The following is a 17,263-nucleotide window of genomic DNA, read 5'->3' on the forward strand; positions in this document are numbered from 1 at the left end:
ACTGTGGGAGGTGAGGTGGAAAACTGGTTAAGATCAACATGGAATGAATGTCAAGACATCATTTTATTCGTTTATTAGGATTTTTAACTCTTTCTCCAGCATTGACGGAATTTTCCATCATTTACGACACAACACTTTCTAGCCATTAACGTAATTTTCCGTCATTTATGACATAACACTTCCCAACCATTGACAGACTTTTCCATCATTTACGACAACACTTCCCAGCCATTGACGGAATTTTCCATCATTTACGACAACACTTCCCAGCCATTGGCAGAAATTTCCATCATTTACGACACAACACTTCCCTGCCATTGACGTAATTTTCCATCATTTACGACACAACACTTCCCAGCCATTGACATCATTTTCCATTATTTACAACATAACACTTCCCAGCCATTGACGAATTTTTCCGTCATTTATGACAAAACACTTCCTCGGCATTGACGGAATTTTCCAGAAATCCATGTTTCCACTGTTATACAATAGGGGGCGCTATTGAAGAGGAAACAATTGTGAAGCTTTGGGGATGCTGATGGACTCAATCTAGTCGGTCTGTTTTGATTTTCGTTCTGAATCTGATTCGGATGTAGTCTTTGAGAAAAAAACGAAAATGTAGCTTTTTCATGAAACTTACCCACATTCAAGTGTTGATAAAAAAGAATGCATGGAGCTAGAATACAATTTTTTTTAAAAGCAGAGGCTCTGCTCTTTCTTTTGATGTTTTGCATGTTCAGATATTGTTCTGATAGAACAAAATATTCTGGGGGCCATGAAAATTTTGTGAAAATGATCAAAAATACTGGCATTGGCAGGCAACTTTTAAAAAAATGAATGGGGAAACAGTTAAAAAGCACATCAAGTTCTACATTGTTTCTTCATTGAATATCTTGTTTCTCTGAATAACATCAAAGACTCAAGAAATTACTATGAATGGGATGTGCAATGTGAAATATGGCAGAATAAGTCCCGCCTTCTAAATAACTGCCAATAACCAATTAGTAAAGCCACTAGTTGCCACAGAGAGAGTCTGGGACTGCACATGCGCATTGGCTGGACCAACCTGAAACATAAGCTATTTAAGCATAAGAAACAACATTCGGACAGTTCATGTCAGATATTGTTGCTGGTTAAACTTGACTTTGGCAAGTAGTTTTGAGATTTCAGGATTCCCCCATTCGAGAATATTGGACTTGGTCTTGGATGCCTAAACTATCAGCGCGGTGGCGTTGCAAACATGGCCGCCAAATGAACTGCCCAAGCAGCAAATCCTACCCAAGCACTTCATGCTACTTGTCTTTTGAATGCATGTTGACATGAAGCCAATCTTCAGGGGTGAATCTACACTTGCCTCACGATTCAATTTGTTTACAATTCAGAGGGTAATGATTTGAGAATAAAACAATTCTCGATGCATCACAATGCATCTTTTCCTCCAATTTTTTTGTTAATAATGACTATATTAATAATCACAATATAGACTCTTTTTGTTATTTTATCTTTGTTATTAAAAATAAGAGCAAAGATACAAATAACAAACTTTAGAACGTCACTTTAAGAACGAATCTTGGCTTATTGCACTTAATAACTGTTTTTAACATCAAACACGTCGAGCACTTTATTTTCTCATTAATGCACTTTATTTTCTCTTTGTCTTTTATTGTTTGATCGACATTAATGATCCAGACAGCAGCAGGTTTATTAGGCTGATGTCACTTTAAGAACGATTCTTTTCATAAAAAATGAAATATGTTTTGCTTTCGGAGGACATAAGCAACTTTTTTTTTATTAATATATAATAAGAGTAGCCTACTTAATTTACAATAAAACAGTATATTAATATATGTATGAGAGGCCTATTTAATTACATTTTTAAAAAAATCGATCCTTTTGTTTTTATGCAACGATGCAGAATCGTTGACATCGGCATTACGATGCATTGTAAAAATGATTATGGTTCTGGTTTCGTTTACAGATCCCTGTGATTTTCTAACCCTCAGATGAATCAGTTCAGGATCCACTAACCTAAACGTACAGATCTGCTTTTTATCACTTCCCAGGTTCGAATCCTGACCTTTTAAAACTAACCAAGCCCCCCTGTCCAAAAGGGCTCAGTTTCCAAAGAAAACCCTTCTTGGAGAATGCTCATTTTCTAAGGTTGATCCACACAGTCTTAACAGCGCTCTTGGGATTGCAAGTGAAAATACAATTACACTGGGCCACTGTTAGCAAAAGAGTGACCTAAAACGAGCCCCGGCCAACAATTTTTAGTCATGACTGAAAGGACTTTACAAGGACTTTTCAACATTTGGTTCTCTTCACCTAATAAACCAAAACAAGAGCTACTGAATACTCCCTCATGATATCTTTCTATGCTCTCACCACAAACTACCCTCACAAACCCACCTACACAAGTCACAGACCTCAAATATTACAAAAACATATCCTCTAGCTGAGTTAGGTAAGCTAAAACCTGCACCAGTTTTGCCTTTGAAGATGCAACACGGGACTGTTCCTGTCATCAGGAGTGAGTCACCCTGCAGAGTGCCTTTCCTCTAAAAGACGACCCTTGACCTTTAGGGGTTCTCAGGTTCTAAAGGAGCTCCCAAGTGACAGCGGGTCCCCGAGCAAAGCTACGTCTTGGGAAGTGTGAACAGACCTTCGCTTGCCCTGAAACATCACACAGGGTCTTTATTCTTGTCCGTAACCCAATCCAGCCACTGCGGAGAGGGGCCTTGCCGCCATGGTGGCGGTAACAGATACTGTACGAACGGTGTGAAGAATGAAACACTACGTCTCACTGCTGCAAACAGAACATAATTCAGCTGAAAAGGGTTCTCCAGCAGTAAGGGAGGAGTGCAGGAGAACTTACCTTCAGACCTGGTTCACCTTGAGGACCCTGTGGACCTGGCCGTCCTCTTTCACCCTGAAATAATAAAAGAGAAAACACTCAGTGTTGTCCGAGTGTCATAGCTGGATGACAAAAACAGAAGTAATTCAAAGTAATCGCCCTCACATTCCAAAGCTTTTCTTTCATGTAACCCAAACAAACACTCATATTTTGTATAATTTCTATTCTTTCTTTTCAATAGAATGGAAAAGAGCAGGATCCCACGAACTTCAAAAATTACCAAAAAAAAAAGAAGCACCATAAATAGGCCTTTCAAATTGTGCCCGCATTTTCCACCAACTTTTGTTTTATTGATTTACGTGTGTCTTTACGTGTGTGATGCCAAACCTGGCATTTAATGAAACTGATACTTTGATATTTGAATTGAACATCTTTTTTTTTCAGTTTCCCATCCATTTGTGTTGTAAAGAAGCTTTGAAATCCTGTTAAAGTTTTGCTTTTTGTTCTGGGCTCCATGAAAGAAAAAAAATTCCTACGGATTTGGAACGACATGAGGATGAGTAAATAATGACACTATATTTATTTTGGTGGGAACTATCCCTTTAAAGGCCAGGAAACCAATGAGTGATTGCTGTAGTTTAGGGTTTTGTATACATTTCAAAGGACCCAGAGAAAAGATGTTGTAGTTTGTATTTGTGTACTATTTACCTGTTCACCCGCAGACGCCTGTCCCGGGGACAGTCCAGGATCTCCTTTTGCTCCCTGGAACATAAACAAAGTGTTACTTCAGTTTGATGTCATATATCTGTAACATTTTATAATAAGGTCCCATTAGTTAACAATGAGCAATACATATTTACAGTATTTACTAATCTTTGTTAACGTTGATTATTAAAAATACAACTGTTCATTGTTAGTTCATGTCATGTTAAATAATATTAACAGATACAACTTTTGATTTTAAAGGGGGACCCTTTTTTCAAGATGTAATGAAAGTCTCCGGTGTCCCCAGAATGTGAAGTTTAAGCTCAAAATACCCCACAGATCATTTATTATACCATATACTTGAGTGCATGTATCTTTAAATGCAAATGAGCTGCTGCTCCCCACCCCCTTTACAGAATAGCGCTTCCTTTCCAACTGCATTGGATACTCTGCCAAATACTAACAAATGTTTTAAAGCTGTATCAGTTTAAACTTCTAATTCATCGTATTCTGAGCGCACACATCTGAAGCACGCACACAGAAAGCTGTCTGTCAGACAGCACGTCTTGTGAGTATTAAACTACGTTCTCTTTCATGTCTTATTGTGTTTAAACTGTCAAAAACACACAGAGTTCACATAAACACAGTCGGTTATGTCCAGATATGCTTGTCGCTACAGCTGCTCCAGCATCGAAACAATGGCGGACAGCGCACAACTCACTCAGGGCGGGGTCTATGCTTATTCGGCAGTGTCCGTCAGCAGTCGTGGGCGGGGCCTGAGCAACGTGACATCACTTTGATCAGAAAATGAAAACGTCTTGTTCTGAGACACTGCTTATGATTTGAGGGGATTAAAAAAAAAGGAGTGGGTGGATTTTTATCATTATAAGGTGGTTGTGTACACACACTGCCAACACACATTTATGTTCAAACACCATGTAAAAGTAGTTTCCCTTTAATAAAGCTTTAGTAAATGCTGAAATTAACATTAAGATTAATAAATGCGTTAGAAGTACTTTTCATTGTTAGTTTGTTAACTAATGTAGTTAACTAAAGTTAACAAATGGGTAGTGTTACCCATATATCCCTTAAAATAAGCTATCTGTGAAGTCAAAGCAAACTCAAAAATCATGCCTAAAGTTCAAGAAGAAACATGCAAATTATGTTCTCCTGTGCTGACAGATTAAGGCAAGTGTTAACAGCGGATTTGGAGAGATTTAAGGGGGTATAGCTCCTTCTTATGTGTATTCAAACACACTAAACTTCATAATAATGCAGATCAACTGGTTATATAGTCAGTAAGATGATCAGAAATGGATCGGTGATATCTGAAACCATTCATCCTTTAATTTATCAATCCATTCATCCATGGACCAACAATTCAATCAATAATTTCATCCATCAACATCATGGTTGATTCATTCATGGATTCAGGAATTTATTCATAGATTCATTCAATCAGATTTGGTGGATTCGACCAACTGTACAATATTGTGCTTTTGTACTACAAAAGACTTTTTAATTACATTTAAAATGCATCTAAATCCAAAGGGAGTCACTGGAAGTTCACTGGAAGTAAAGTCTCTTGTCAGGGACTCTCAATTTACTGTAGCATGTCAATCAAACAACTCCAAACACATTCAGGCCTGAATGAGAGCTTTATTGCTTTAGTTCAGCTTGAAACGAACAGTTTGATGGAAACACAATTGCCGCCAATCAGCACAAGACAGCGCAGATTTGATGCTTGCAAAACACAACTTTACTGAAGCAAAACCTGAACCGAACGTCAACAGAGCAGATAAGCTGCATTCATGTAGGACAAGTCACAGCCAAACCTCTCAAACCTGTGAAGCACATCTCATCTCTCTCTCCATTTCAACCCTAAAGTTTTTAAATGGCATGTAAAGCACAAAGCACTACAGCTCCGTCTTGTTTCTCCGGGGTCCCAGCAGATGTGTGTGACTCATCTGTGGGCTGCACCGAGATGCTTCACAGTTTCCACCATCTCCAACTACATCCGAGCTCAGTTTGGCCCCCGGTGATGTTATCTGCAGCAGATGACCCTGCTGCCCACTCAGGTCATCTCTGAAGAACACTCACTGGACAGAGAGATGAACACTTTGTCCTAAAACTTGATGGGAAAATCAGATCAGCATATTTGGAACTTTATTATGCTTTTTCGAAATATGACCTTTCATGCAGTGTGTAATATAGTTGTTTATGAATATAAAAGGCCTGCAAAGATCAAAGTTCAGATAAATGGAGTTTTTGTCTCCTAAAAGAAAGAAGTGATTCTGAACTGCCTGAAATGAGTCATCATTGATTCCTACTCAAATCTACGTAGGCTTATAACAAATTAGCATAATGCCCACCTATGGTCTTCATTGGCTGAACAGCGTCTCTTTGCTCCGCCCTCAATCACTGTAGTTGTATCTGAGACTGGAAGAGTTTGTTCAATGTTCATTTTGAGAAGACGCTGTTTTCTGCTGCCAAAGCAAATCCACTTTAAAACCGACGCCATCGTTACTGCTCGTATCACAAGTGCTGAAATTCAGATATGCTAATGAGCGTTTAGTTTACGATCAATCACACCAATCAGAGCAGAGCAGCTCTCAGAAAGGCGGGCCAGAAATGCCAATGCTGTAAGAAAAATAAACTTGCTTTCCCGTTGAATTAAATTTATTTTTGGCAGATATTTTTCTAGTTTTAAGCGTAAAATATTTTACCTTAATATTTTGCTTCTCCAGTAAATGTATCTTGATTTAAGAATGTTTAGATATCTGTATATAACCAGGTTGATACTTGACTTAAACATAACGGGGTCCCCTAATGAGTCTGTCAAAGTGCAACATCTGAGCAATATTTTATTCCTGTGGGAAACCCTCATCACACTGAGCTGCAATTAGTGGTGAAAACAAGCAAGTAAAGCAGTAAAGCGCGTGCGACGGCAGCAGTTCAGTGTGGTCGCGGGAGCCCGCAGACGTCTGCTGTGTAGTACAAACCACATCCACACAGAACATTAACCTCCGGCGCTGAGGCTCCGTCAGGCTTTACGAGCCACATCACTTCCTGCCGGGACATTTTAAAGCATGCAGGGCCTCCTATGGACGTTGTCCAGCACAGATCTACACGTTCGAGTCCGATTACTGCAGCAGCGCAAGCTCTGACGAAACTACCGGTGGAGATGTTTCACTGAAACACTTTCACATGGAAACCGTCATCAGTGTCACTGACACACACCTTGTCTCCACTGCTGGAAAAACTGAACAGGTCAAATCACCTTTCAGGACACACCTGCATCCTGATTTCCCACAAACTTTTCCACGACTTTCACGTAACAGGTTCAGTCCTGCTGGAGTCACCGTAAGTAAGTTTATTATCTTTATCAAGAACAAAGTAATATTTCACGGACGAACCCTTGAGGGGCTTGAACCTGCAACCTTTCAGCGACAGAACAGATCTTTAACTGTTACTGGTAAACTGTTTTAATTTAAAAAAATAAATGCTAATTCAAGATAAGCTACAATAGTATTTTAATAATACTAAAATAACACTGCTGCTGCCAACTTACATTTTCCATGTTCTGACTCATGGATTTACACTCTCTCACACACACACACATTTGTTTTTGTGAATTGTGGGGCGATTCCATAGGCGTAATGGTTTTTATACTGTACAAACCGTATTTTCTCTCCTCCTACACTACCCCTAACCCTACCCATCACAGGAAACTGCACATTTTTACTTTCTCACAAAAACTCATTCTGTTTGATTTATAAGCCTTTTGAAAAATGGGGACATGGAGTAATGTCCTCATAAGTCACCCTGTTCTTGTCATACCCATGTCATTATACAAATTTGCATCCTGATATGTCACAAAAACACACACACACACACACAAACACAGTTAACAGGCTCTTAATGTCGTGTCTATATATAAATATTTTCCTCTCATCTTTCAGCAGATCAAACTGTCAGTGTCTCCCCAAAGGCTCTTTCCAGTGTTTTCCCAACCCTCCACGTCTCACACACACACGTTTTGAAAGGTGGCGAGTTTGAACAGGAAGAATCGCTGTGAACGAGCGTCTAGCGAGCGGCCGATGCGCTGGTGTAACGGCACAGACTTGCCCGTCGCTCTCGAGATCGTAACAACAGCGGGATCCCGCCGGAGGATATTACTGTAATGCATTTCCTCGAGCGCCGGCCGAGGCAGACAAACCCCTGAGCGCGGCTGCGGAGAGCCCGAAAACAGGAACTTACCTTCGGACCAGGTAAACCAGGCGGCCCGGGGCTCCCGTGAGGACCAGACGGACCCTGAGAGAAAGAAAGAGAGTCAGACTATCCTGCATTCCATCTCAAGAACAGATTATATAAATATAGCATATGTTTATCAATATTAAATGACTTTGCAAAGACATTTACTGAATAAATCCCTCAAAAACTCATGTGACTTTGCCTCAGCAGAGGCTGTGATTGGATAACTGGACTAACCAGCGGACCAAACGCCTGTCATCAGAATGATTTGGTTTAATTCCCTCCAGAAGCGTCTCACACGATTGTGTTCCCAAACACCAGCATCCGAACGCAAGATCACATGACAGCGTTTATTGTGTTTCGTCTGACGCACTGAGACGCAACTCATTTATGAAGAGCCCTAATCTATTCCTGCAGGATCAACTCACTATTTTGTGTTTCCGAACAGATATTGAGTTAGTCTTGAGTTAACAGAGTCTCGTTTCGTGACTCAGATGATCAGGAATGATCCTGACAGACGGCGTCTGAGAATAAACCATCAATCATTGACTGAATTACATCACTGACAGCAGCCGGAGACCCTACGGCCAGTGTGTGTGACTCAAGAAACATGTTTAAAGAGAACATATTATTCTTTTTTACTTTTAGTGAGTGTAATGTTGCTGTTTGAGCATGAAAAAGGTTTCCAGCAGGAGTTCTTCTGTATATCAGTGTCTGTTTCTGAACTCCCTGAAACGCCTCCATTGTAGTCTTGAGTTTTCTTCCCAATATTCCTCATTTAAATAATTAATGCGCAGAATAAAGGGGCGGGGCCTGGTTGAGTTAGTTAGTAGTGTGTTGAAACTGGCGGTTATGGTAAGGGGCGGGACATTTCCCAAACACCAATCACAACACACTGCTCCAGCCGACCAATCAGAGCACATTGTGCTTTTCAGAAGGAGGGGCTTCATAGAGACAGGAACTAAACAGAGCGTTACTGACAGACTGGGAAGAGAGGAGCTGCAACAATGGAGAATAACATTTGCCTTCCATGCTTGAATGTTCATCATTTTCCCCATATTTTCCCCAAACATTGATCGGCTTTAACTTACCCGCGGTCCTCTCTTTCCAGGAGGTCCGGGGAGACCCGGGGGGCCGGCGGGGCCCTGCAGAGAAACAAAGATGAGCAGAAAGAGAGATCAATTCATGAACAACTGTTTCTTAACATCACAAGAAAGACTGTAATTGGAACCGCGTGTCTGACTCCCGCTTTCCCAACACAGAAAACCACGTCTGCCGTCTAAGAGAGACGCTTCAGCTCCACGACTCGAAGCTCAAACCAGAACAAAACAATCTATTTCATGGAGGGATTACGGAGAGACGAGTGGCTCGGTGGTTAGAAAGCTGGGCTGTTGAGCATGACTGTACATACAGTGTGAGAAATAGTACCTGTCAAAAGTTTGGAAACATTACCATTTTTTAATGTTTCTGAAAGAAGTCTCTTCTGCTCGCCAAGGCAGCATGCATTTGATCACAGTAAAAACAGGGAAATATTATTACAATTCAAAACAACTGTTTTCTATGTAAATATGTTTTAAAATGTAATTTATTCCTGTGATCAAAGCTGAATTTTCAGCATCATTACTCCAGAACAGCATTTATTTGATCTTTTGTAACATTATAAATGTCTTCACTGTCACTTCTGATCAGTTTAATGCATCCTTGCTGAATAAAAGTTAATTTCTCTTAATTTCACTTTTTTATGGTATAATTGCAAATTGTTAAGCAGCAAAAACTGTTTTCAACTGTTTTTGACACCAGACCCATCGAACGACTGATCCTGGAATAGGTGAAACTCCGCCTCCTCAGAAGAAATCAACGCCTACTTCATCATCGCAGCGTTAGCCCCGCCCACTGGCGTGTTAGTGAGATGAGGAGGAGAGAAGAGCGATACAGGACTAAAATAACATTACCTTTCAATGGATCCTAATGCAGGAATATGGTTATTTATTTTCAACAATGTGAATGTCTCAGTTGAGCTTTATTTATTTGTTTATTCGGTACATTTCACTGTGGATTCTTTGGTAAATCAATCACATTTCGGCACAGGCTTTGCAAACAGACTTTTACGATATGAACTCGACAGTAATGCAACAACATGTCAGTAACTGTTCATTCTAATGCCTGATCTGATATTAATGATTCATGTACAGTCAGATGATCTTTGTCTGTGGGTCAGTAAATCAAACCAGTGACTAAACGCTCAAATTCACGTGTTTCTCTTAGTAGGAGGAAAATAATCTGTTATTTAAATGGTGATTAAACTATATCGATCAAAGAACGCTCCCTTTACAATCTCTGGAGCTGTCAATCAAACAGCGCAAGTTTATCAGTGACTGAGTTCTGGACTCGTGCCAAAACTCCCGTTTTATTCAACAAATCTCTTAGTTACATTGTGTTTGCAATGTTAGTTATGATGAAAGCATTCGTTAGTGTGCAGAAATTGAGTTTCAATGACGAGATCACTGCTTTCATGCGCTCAACAACATGTCTGTGATCGACTACAATGTTCATCACTGCAACCTTTTATGCCACAACCTAAATATAGCGCAACACTTTTCACGATTAGATAACCTTGAGAGCTGTAATAGTAAAAACGTGCTAAAAGAGAGAGTAATACTTGGCTATTTCATATTGCAAAGATATCAGCCAATCACAGCAGTGGGCGTTTACACTGAAGTCTCACAGCAGACACGCCCCTTAAAACAGAGCGTTCAAATCAGAGGCTAAAATCAGGGTAGGAAAAATGCCTTTTATTCCTAAATTATGACATTTTTTGATGTAAAAAGCATACTAACATTATAAGTGCAGCCCAGGAAACATTATAAACGATAAAACAACGCAGTTCATGACCCCTTGAAATTAAATAACTGGAGAAAAATATTATATAACAGTACATAATATATTATTAATATATTATATATATATATAATAATACTATATATATATATATATATATATATATAAATATATATCAGGAAGCGTTTCGTTTGTAAACAGAGCAATCACACATCTATAAAACCTTTAATTTAAGCACTCCATTAACCTGCACTGACGCTCATTATCCTTTAAGGAATGACACGCGCCTCAAGCATCGCTAACTAAACAACCCTGAATCGTTTAGAACATTCTTTTTAAAAGTCTCATAAAAAGTCCTCATAAAAGGCCATTAAAAATCCACACTGACCCTGCTAGTTTAGTAAAGCTTAAACAGCAAGATTTACCTGGTCAAGATTAACCTTTACAGAACATGGATTCACTGGTCCTCTAACCAACACTAACCAGCATAACCCTCCTGAGCAAGCAGGGATGTTTAACTGCCCTCAGATGGATCAATAAGAGAGTCTTTTCAATGCTAACAAATGAGCTAAAGCAAGATGAAACCAACAGCACGGTTTATTCACTCTGTGAAAGTGTGTCCACAGGTGGAACCGTTATAATCATGATGTTTGCCAACAGTTGGAGACAATAAAAGCAAAAACTTTAGTGTTTGCAACAACTGTGCATCTGCTAACTATCTAAACCAGAGCAGCTATTGGCCAGTGATTGATTTGTAGCCAAGGTGAGGAGATGCGTGACAGCTGCTACAAACAGACATTTACTCGAATCATTAACTCCTAGTATGAGAGTGCTATATATATATATATATATATATATATACAGACTTGTGTAAGAACTTAAGGCAAGACTGGCAGAGAAGAAAATTCCCTAAGATGGCTCTGTGTTATGACAACCATTATTCAAGAGACTCACATAAACAAAGACTGACAGTTTTTGAAAGGACCAGTCGTCCTCCTAATGTGTCTCTTATGTTTTGGCTGCTTATTGACAGAAGTGTGTGTAGGAACATCTGGGACGGAGGTTAGTCGTGCACAGCCTATCAGAGAAGACGAAATGTTTCAGGGCCGTGCAGCTGCGATCAGGGCCAGATTTGTGGAAACTCTGGAAATCTTAGCAGGTCCATTAGCTCTCATGATCTAACAACCACAATGTAACAATCCAACTTTTGTCTTGTCAACTCTATTTTAAAAGTTGATTGAATGATTGAATGTAGAATATACATAGACAAACGCAACCACACACGATCCAACAGAAGAGATACTGTAGCTCAAATTGCTCAACAAATTAATGCACACAGTGCATCACAGTTTGTTGTGTATGGAGCTGCATAGCTGCAGACCAGTCAGGGTGCCCATGCTGACCCCTGTCCACCGCCGAAAGAGCCAACAGTGGACACGTGAGCATCAGAACTGGACCACAGAGCAATGGAAGAAGGTGGCCTGGTCTGATGAATCACATTTTCTTTTACATCACGTGGATGGCCGGGTGCGTGTGCGTCTCTTACCTGGGGAACACATGACACCAGGATGCACTATGGGAAGAAGGCAAGCCGGCGGAGGCAGTGTGATGCTTTGGGCAATGTTCTGCTGGGAAACCTTGGGTCCTGCCATCCATGTGGATGTTACTTTGACACGTACCACCTACCTAAGCATTGTTGAGACCATGTACACCAGACAGGATAATGCCACAAAGCAAAAATGGTTCAGGAATGGTTTGAGGAGCACAACAACGAGTTTGAGGTGTTGACCTCAAACTCATAATGTTATGCCTGATCGGTGTATATATATATATCAGTATCATTAAAATGATACTGAAAAATTATATTTTGGTTTCGGTTTTGGCCCAGAATTTTCATTTCGGTGCACCCCTACTACATAGAGCAAAAATATCTATTATTTCTGAATAACAAAGATTTATGTCATCTAACTTCCCATGCTTTGACCAAAAATGCAAATTATTTGAGTGCATCATCAGCGATCAAACAGAGCATGATCAGCAGCCTGACATTGTACGTTTTTAAAGGGTTAGTTCACCCAAAAATGAAAATAATGTCATTTATTACTCACCCTCATGTCGTTCCACACCCGTAAGACCTTCATTCATCTTCAGAACACAAATTAAGATATTTTTGTTGAAATCCGATAGCCCTGCATAGCCAGCAATGACATTTCCTCTCTCAAGATCCATTAATGTACTAAAAACATATTTAAATCAGTTCATGTGAGTACAGTGGTTCAATATTAATATTATAATGCGCCGAAATAACAAAATAACGACTTATATAGTGATGGCCGATTTCAAAACACTGCTTCATGAAGCCTCGGAGCGTTATTAATCTTTTGTGTCGAATCATGATTCGGATCACGTGTCAAACTGCCAAACTGCTGAAATCACGTGACTTTGGCGCTCCGAACCGCTGATTCGACACGCTGATTCATAACGCTCCGAAGCTTCATGAAGCAGTGTTTTGAAATCGGCCATCACTATATAAGTCTTTATTTTGTTTTTTTGGCGCACCAAAAATATTCTCGTCGCTTTATAATATTAATATTGAACCACTGTACTCACATGAACTGATTTAAATATGTTTTTAGTACATTAATGGATCTTGACAGAGGAAATTTCATTGCTGGCGATGCAGGCCTCACTGAGCCATCGGATTTAATCAAAAATATCTTAATTTGTGTTCTGAAGATGAACGAAGGTCTTACGGGTGTGGAACGGCATGAGGGTGAGTAATTAATGACAGAAATTTCATTTTTGGGTGAACTAACAGTCAAAAAGCTGACTTTAGCGAACATTGTGCCCAAAATCTAAGACAATCAAGACAGACCAGCTAATGTCCTGGTTTAAGCTGGAAAGCAAAGGTGAGTGAGGGTGCTCTGGATAAATGACAGAATGAAGTATTAAAAATTCTTATTAAGTTTCTGTGCTATAGAAACAAAACTGAAGCTATCCATCTCATTCATTGATTTGTACCTTCAAGGCATAATTATAGTTACAACAGGAGAGGAAAGTGCAAAGAAACGCTGACTTTGGATAGTCCCAGCTGGTGAGTTTACCTCCCCCAGTTCTTCCAAGAGAGGAATGCACCATTATCCCTCAGCCAAGCGAGAGCACTTAGGGTGACATCCAACAAAAATATCCACAAAGTCATGTCTAATATCCACATATCCTCACAAGAGCCACTTATGCAAACACCATAATTGTGCAAGCAACTGTTTGAACATGAATAAAACATTATTTTAGAGAAGCTTCAGGGCATTATTATAATCTTTTCCAAAAAGATCATCCATTTCTGGCTCATTTAAGCATTCGTTTATTGGCGTGATTGAATATATTCTGGAACTGAGGTTCACAGTGGCCTACTGACCTACACTTGATAATCTACTGTGCTTTACCTTGCAGTTCTGCAGTTCAGAGTTTATTTAGAATTTGCTCTAAGAAAAGCCTCATTCCTCATGCTATAAGAGAGCTAACAGTGATAAACGCTTGGAAAAGGAGAAAGATACTCTTTTTCTTGTAGCAGAGCCATGCAAGAGCTAAGCTAGTGCTAACTCATAGTGCTTTAGCCTATACATTTTTTAGCATTTGCTGTGGCAGCACACAAATAATGAAATACATACATTAAACTTCATTTGCACACAAAATCAGATCATTTTGTACTAGTATAACATAGCCGTAGACCTAGAGCTAAGCTAGTGCTAATCATTTTTTGACATATTTGCTACTCTCTCAATATTATGTTGCCTTAAAGTCCTCTTGGGAAGTGATTTTGCTCAGAATAAAATTGACACTATGGAAAATGTCAATTGTTTTCCCTTGTCCCTACCTAACAAAGACTGCAAGCGTTACACTGGTGCCATACAATCGAAGGATAATCTATATATTTCATAATTTGCATGCTGACAAAAAGAATGATGGGAAATGTAGGTTCACCAAATCTCAGAAATGGGCATTTTCAAGCAGGTTTTATCACTGTTCGTCAACAGTGCACAAACTAATTGTACCATCAACATTCACCATTACAGCTTATCTTGATGTCTATGAATGATAAGCCTCCAGCTCGGAAAGATAACCCAGAGTTTCCCCGCTACTAATTACAACACTGTGGTGGCATTCATGTGCACTCATCTCGTAAACATGATTATTCCGACATGACTTTGAAAGCAGAATTACATTAACCTTTCTTGAACATCACAAGTGTTTTGACATCACCTGGTTATCTTGTTGCTAGGTGATGCAAACCCGTTACAAATGGAGGTGCAAATTAGCATATCAGTCAAATTACAGCATGGGCAACTGGCAGCAACTTGAAACATGCTATTATAACCACCTGTAAGTCCGGGAGGACAAAAACAATCATCTCACTTCTAAATCACTACCTGTCACTGACAAATAACTTACTTGTTCTCTTGCCCAGTAGACTCCTGATCAAATATGACTCTCAGAAACACAGCCAAGTGCATGCTCTCTCAAAGAGCTTTTCATTCTACCCAAGAAAAACCCATAAATTATCTCAAACTCTTATGCATTGTAATTTGGATAAATTCTCAAGTAGTGCTTTGCTCTGGCTTGCAGCAACTTGATTCTGCACTCTAAAGATTATGGAAGTCATTCAAAAACATGAGAAAGATAATCAGAGAGTACTTACTGGAGGACCCGGTTCTCCTTTAGGACCAACATCATAGTCAAAGAAATCTTCATCTTCTTCGAAACCATAGTCGTATCCATAACCCTCCGTGTATCCTGTGTCGGGCATCCCCTCCTGGACCTGTTCCTCGGATTGGTCCACTAGGTTATAGCTGCTCTCTTCACGGTACAGGACGGTGCCATTGACTTTAATCTTGGTCTGCAGAAGCTCCTTGTTGGATTGGTGGGATCTATCATCATTCCTCAAGGCCTCTTTCAAACGGCTCTGCTTGACGATGGTGATCAAGTCCGGGGTGGCCCGAGTTGCTCTTGGCTTCTTAAGGAGTGGCTTATTCTCTGTGTGTTTTTCACCGTCAAGGTTCTTGTCTGGGTTGCTGGTTGTAGTCTCCGGAGTCAAGGCCAGGGATTGCACCTTATTGATGGGTCTTGGAGATGTTTTCATTAGCCTAGGTGTGCTGGAGTGAAATATCGGAGCGCTTGTGGTTGAAAGCTGGTCATAAAGTGCTGTGGGATAAGAGTTGGTGGTCGTAGTGGAGTGATCAGCAAGAGTTGGGATAAATCCCAGAGTGTGTGATTCAGAAGAGCTGCGGTGGAACTTTGGGGAAGGTGACACTGATGGGAATTGGGACTCTGTGCTCCCTGACAGAGATCGGAAGGTGTCGGACAGTCTGCACTGTTTTTTAACATAGTCGCAGTAGTTCGCCGCAGCTTGGGCTGAGGGGTAGATATCCAGCTGGCACAACGCTCCTTCAAACTGCACTGCCCTGGAGTCCATCCTACCCACAGAGAGGCGGCCTTCGGAGCCCAACGTCTGTGGACGTGTCAGCGTTTCCTCACCATACTGCACGGCTCCACAGCGTGCATAGAGTGATACGGAGCGTGGCCGAACCCCCACAGAGAAGGAATGCCACTGTCCATCTTGCACATCGTACTTGAAGTAGACAGACGCTTTCTCGCCTGTGTAAACCACTACTCTGCCAGGCAGGAGCTGCAAGCCGAACTGCAGTCGGTCCCTGCCGTCACGCATACTAAAAAGAAAGGCATTGTTCGCTCGCCAGGAGCTTAAACTAACTACGATGGAAAACTCCTCCTCCACGCCTGCGGGGAGCAGGCCCAATGATGGGGCCTCAATGAGGGCATCCCGTCCGAGGATAACCCCAACACCAGGGGGCAGGATGGAGAGGGATGTAGCAAGGGAGGTGAGGTAAGCTGTCCCAGAAGAGTGTACATCTCTGTGACCGGAAAGGCCCAGCTGATGAATAAGATCTACACCTTGGGAGAAAGAGAGAGACAATTGTAAGCAATAAGGTAAGCAGGGTTTGGCTGGGTAGACACTGCAAGGCTAGGTTGTTATGTGGTTGGTTTTGCCAAGGTGTTTAGGGTGGTTTAAACATGATGATAGAGTGTGTCCCAAGTACGCTCAAACCTCTAACCTAAAGTAGGGTTGTCAAAAGTACCGTCTTTGGTACCAAGTAGGTACTGAAATGTTTTTTAAAAATGTGACGGTACCAGCATTTTAGGGCTGTTGAGTGGATTCTTAAACACCTTTGATTGGCCATTGTGTTCACGCGCTCAACATATATGTCTCTGATTGGCCATTGTGTTCACGCGCTCAACATATATGTCTCTGATTGGCCATTGTGTTCATGCGCTCAACAGATATGTCTCTGATTGGCCACTGTGTTCTCGCGCTCCAAAATCTCTGATTGGCATTGTGTTCCGCAAATCTGATTGGCCACTGTGTTCACGCGCTCAACAGATATGTCTCTGATTGGCCACTGTGTTCACGCGCTCAACAGATATGTCTCTGATTGGCCACTGTGTTCACGCGCTCAACAGATATGTCTCTGATTGGCCACTGTGTTCACGCGCTCAACATATATGTCTCTGATTGGCCACTGTGTTCACGCGCTC

The 17,263-nt window shown here is 40.7% G+C and overlaps 1 protein-coding gene across 1 annotated transcript in view; it reads right to left on the reverse strand.

Annotated features, from left to right (window-relative positions):
• LOC127505326 (collagen alpha-1(XXIV) chain) overlaps positions 1 to 17,263 on the reverse strand; it is a 96,544-nt gene that overhangs the window by 62,245 nt on the left and 17,036 nt on the right. The window contains exons 3-7 of the mRNA XM_051880792.1: positions 15,351 to 16,621; positions 8,908 to 8,961; positions 7,823 to 7,876; positions 3,566 to 3,619; positions 2,879 to 2,932 (exon numbers count right to left, since the gene is read on the reverse strand). Coding sequence (XP_051736752.1) covers positions 2,879 to 2,932; positions 3,566 to 3,619; positions 7,823 to 7,876; positions 8,908 to 8,961; positions 15,351 to 16,621 — 1,487 coding nt within the window. The remainder of the gene's footprint in view (positions 1 to 2,878; positions 2,933 to 3,565; positions 3,620 to 7,822; positions 7,877 to 8,907; positions 8,962 to 15,350; positions 16,622 to 17,263) is intronic.

This window comes from Ctenopharyngodon idella, chromosome 22 (genome assembly GCF_019924925.1).
Source record: "Ctenopharyngodon idella isolate HZGC_01 chromosome 22, HZGC01, whole genome shotgun sequence".
Lineage (NCBI taxonomy): Eukaryota > Metazoa > Chordata > Actinopteri > Cypriniformes > Xenocyprididae > Ctenopharyngodon > Ctenopharyngodon idella.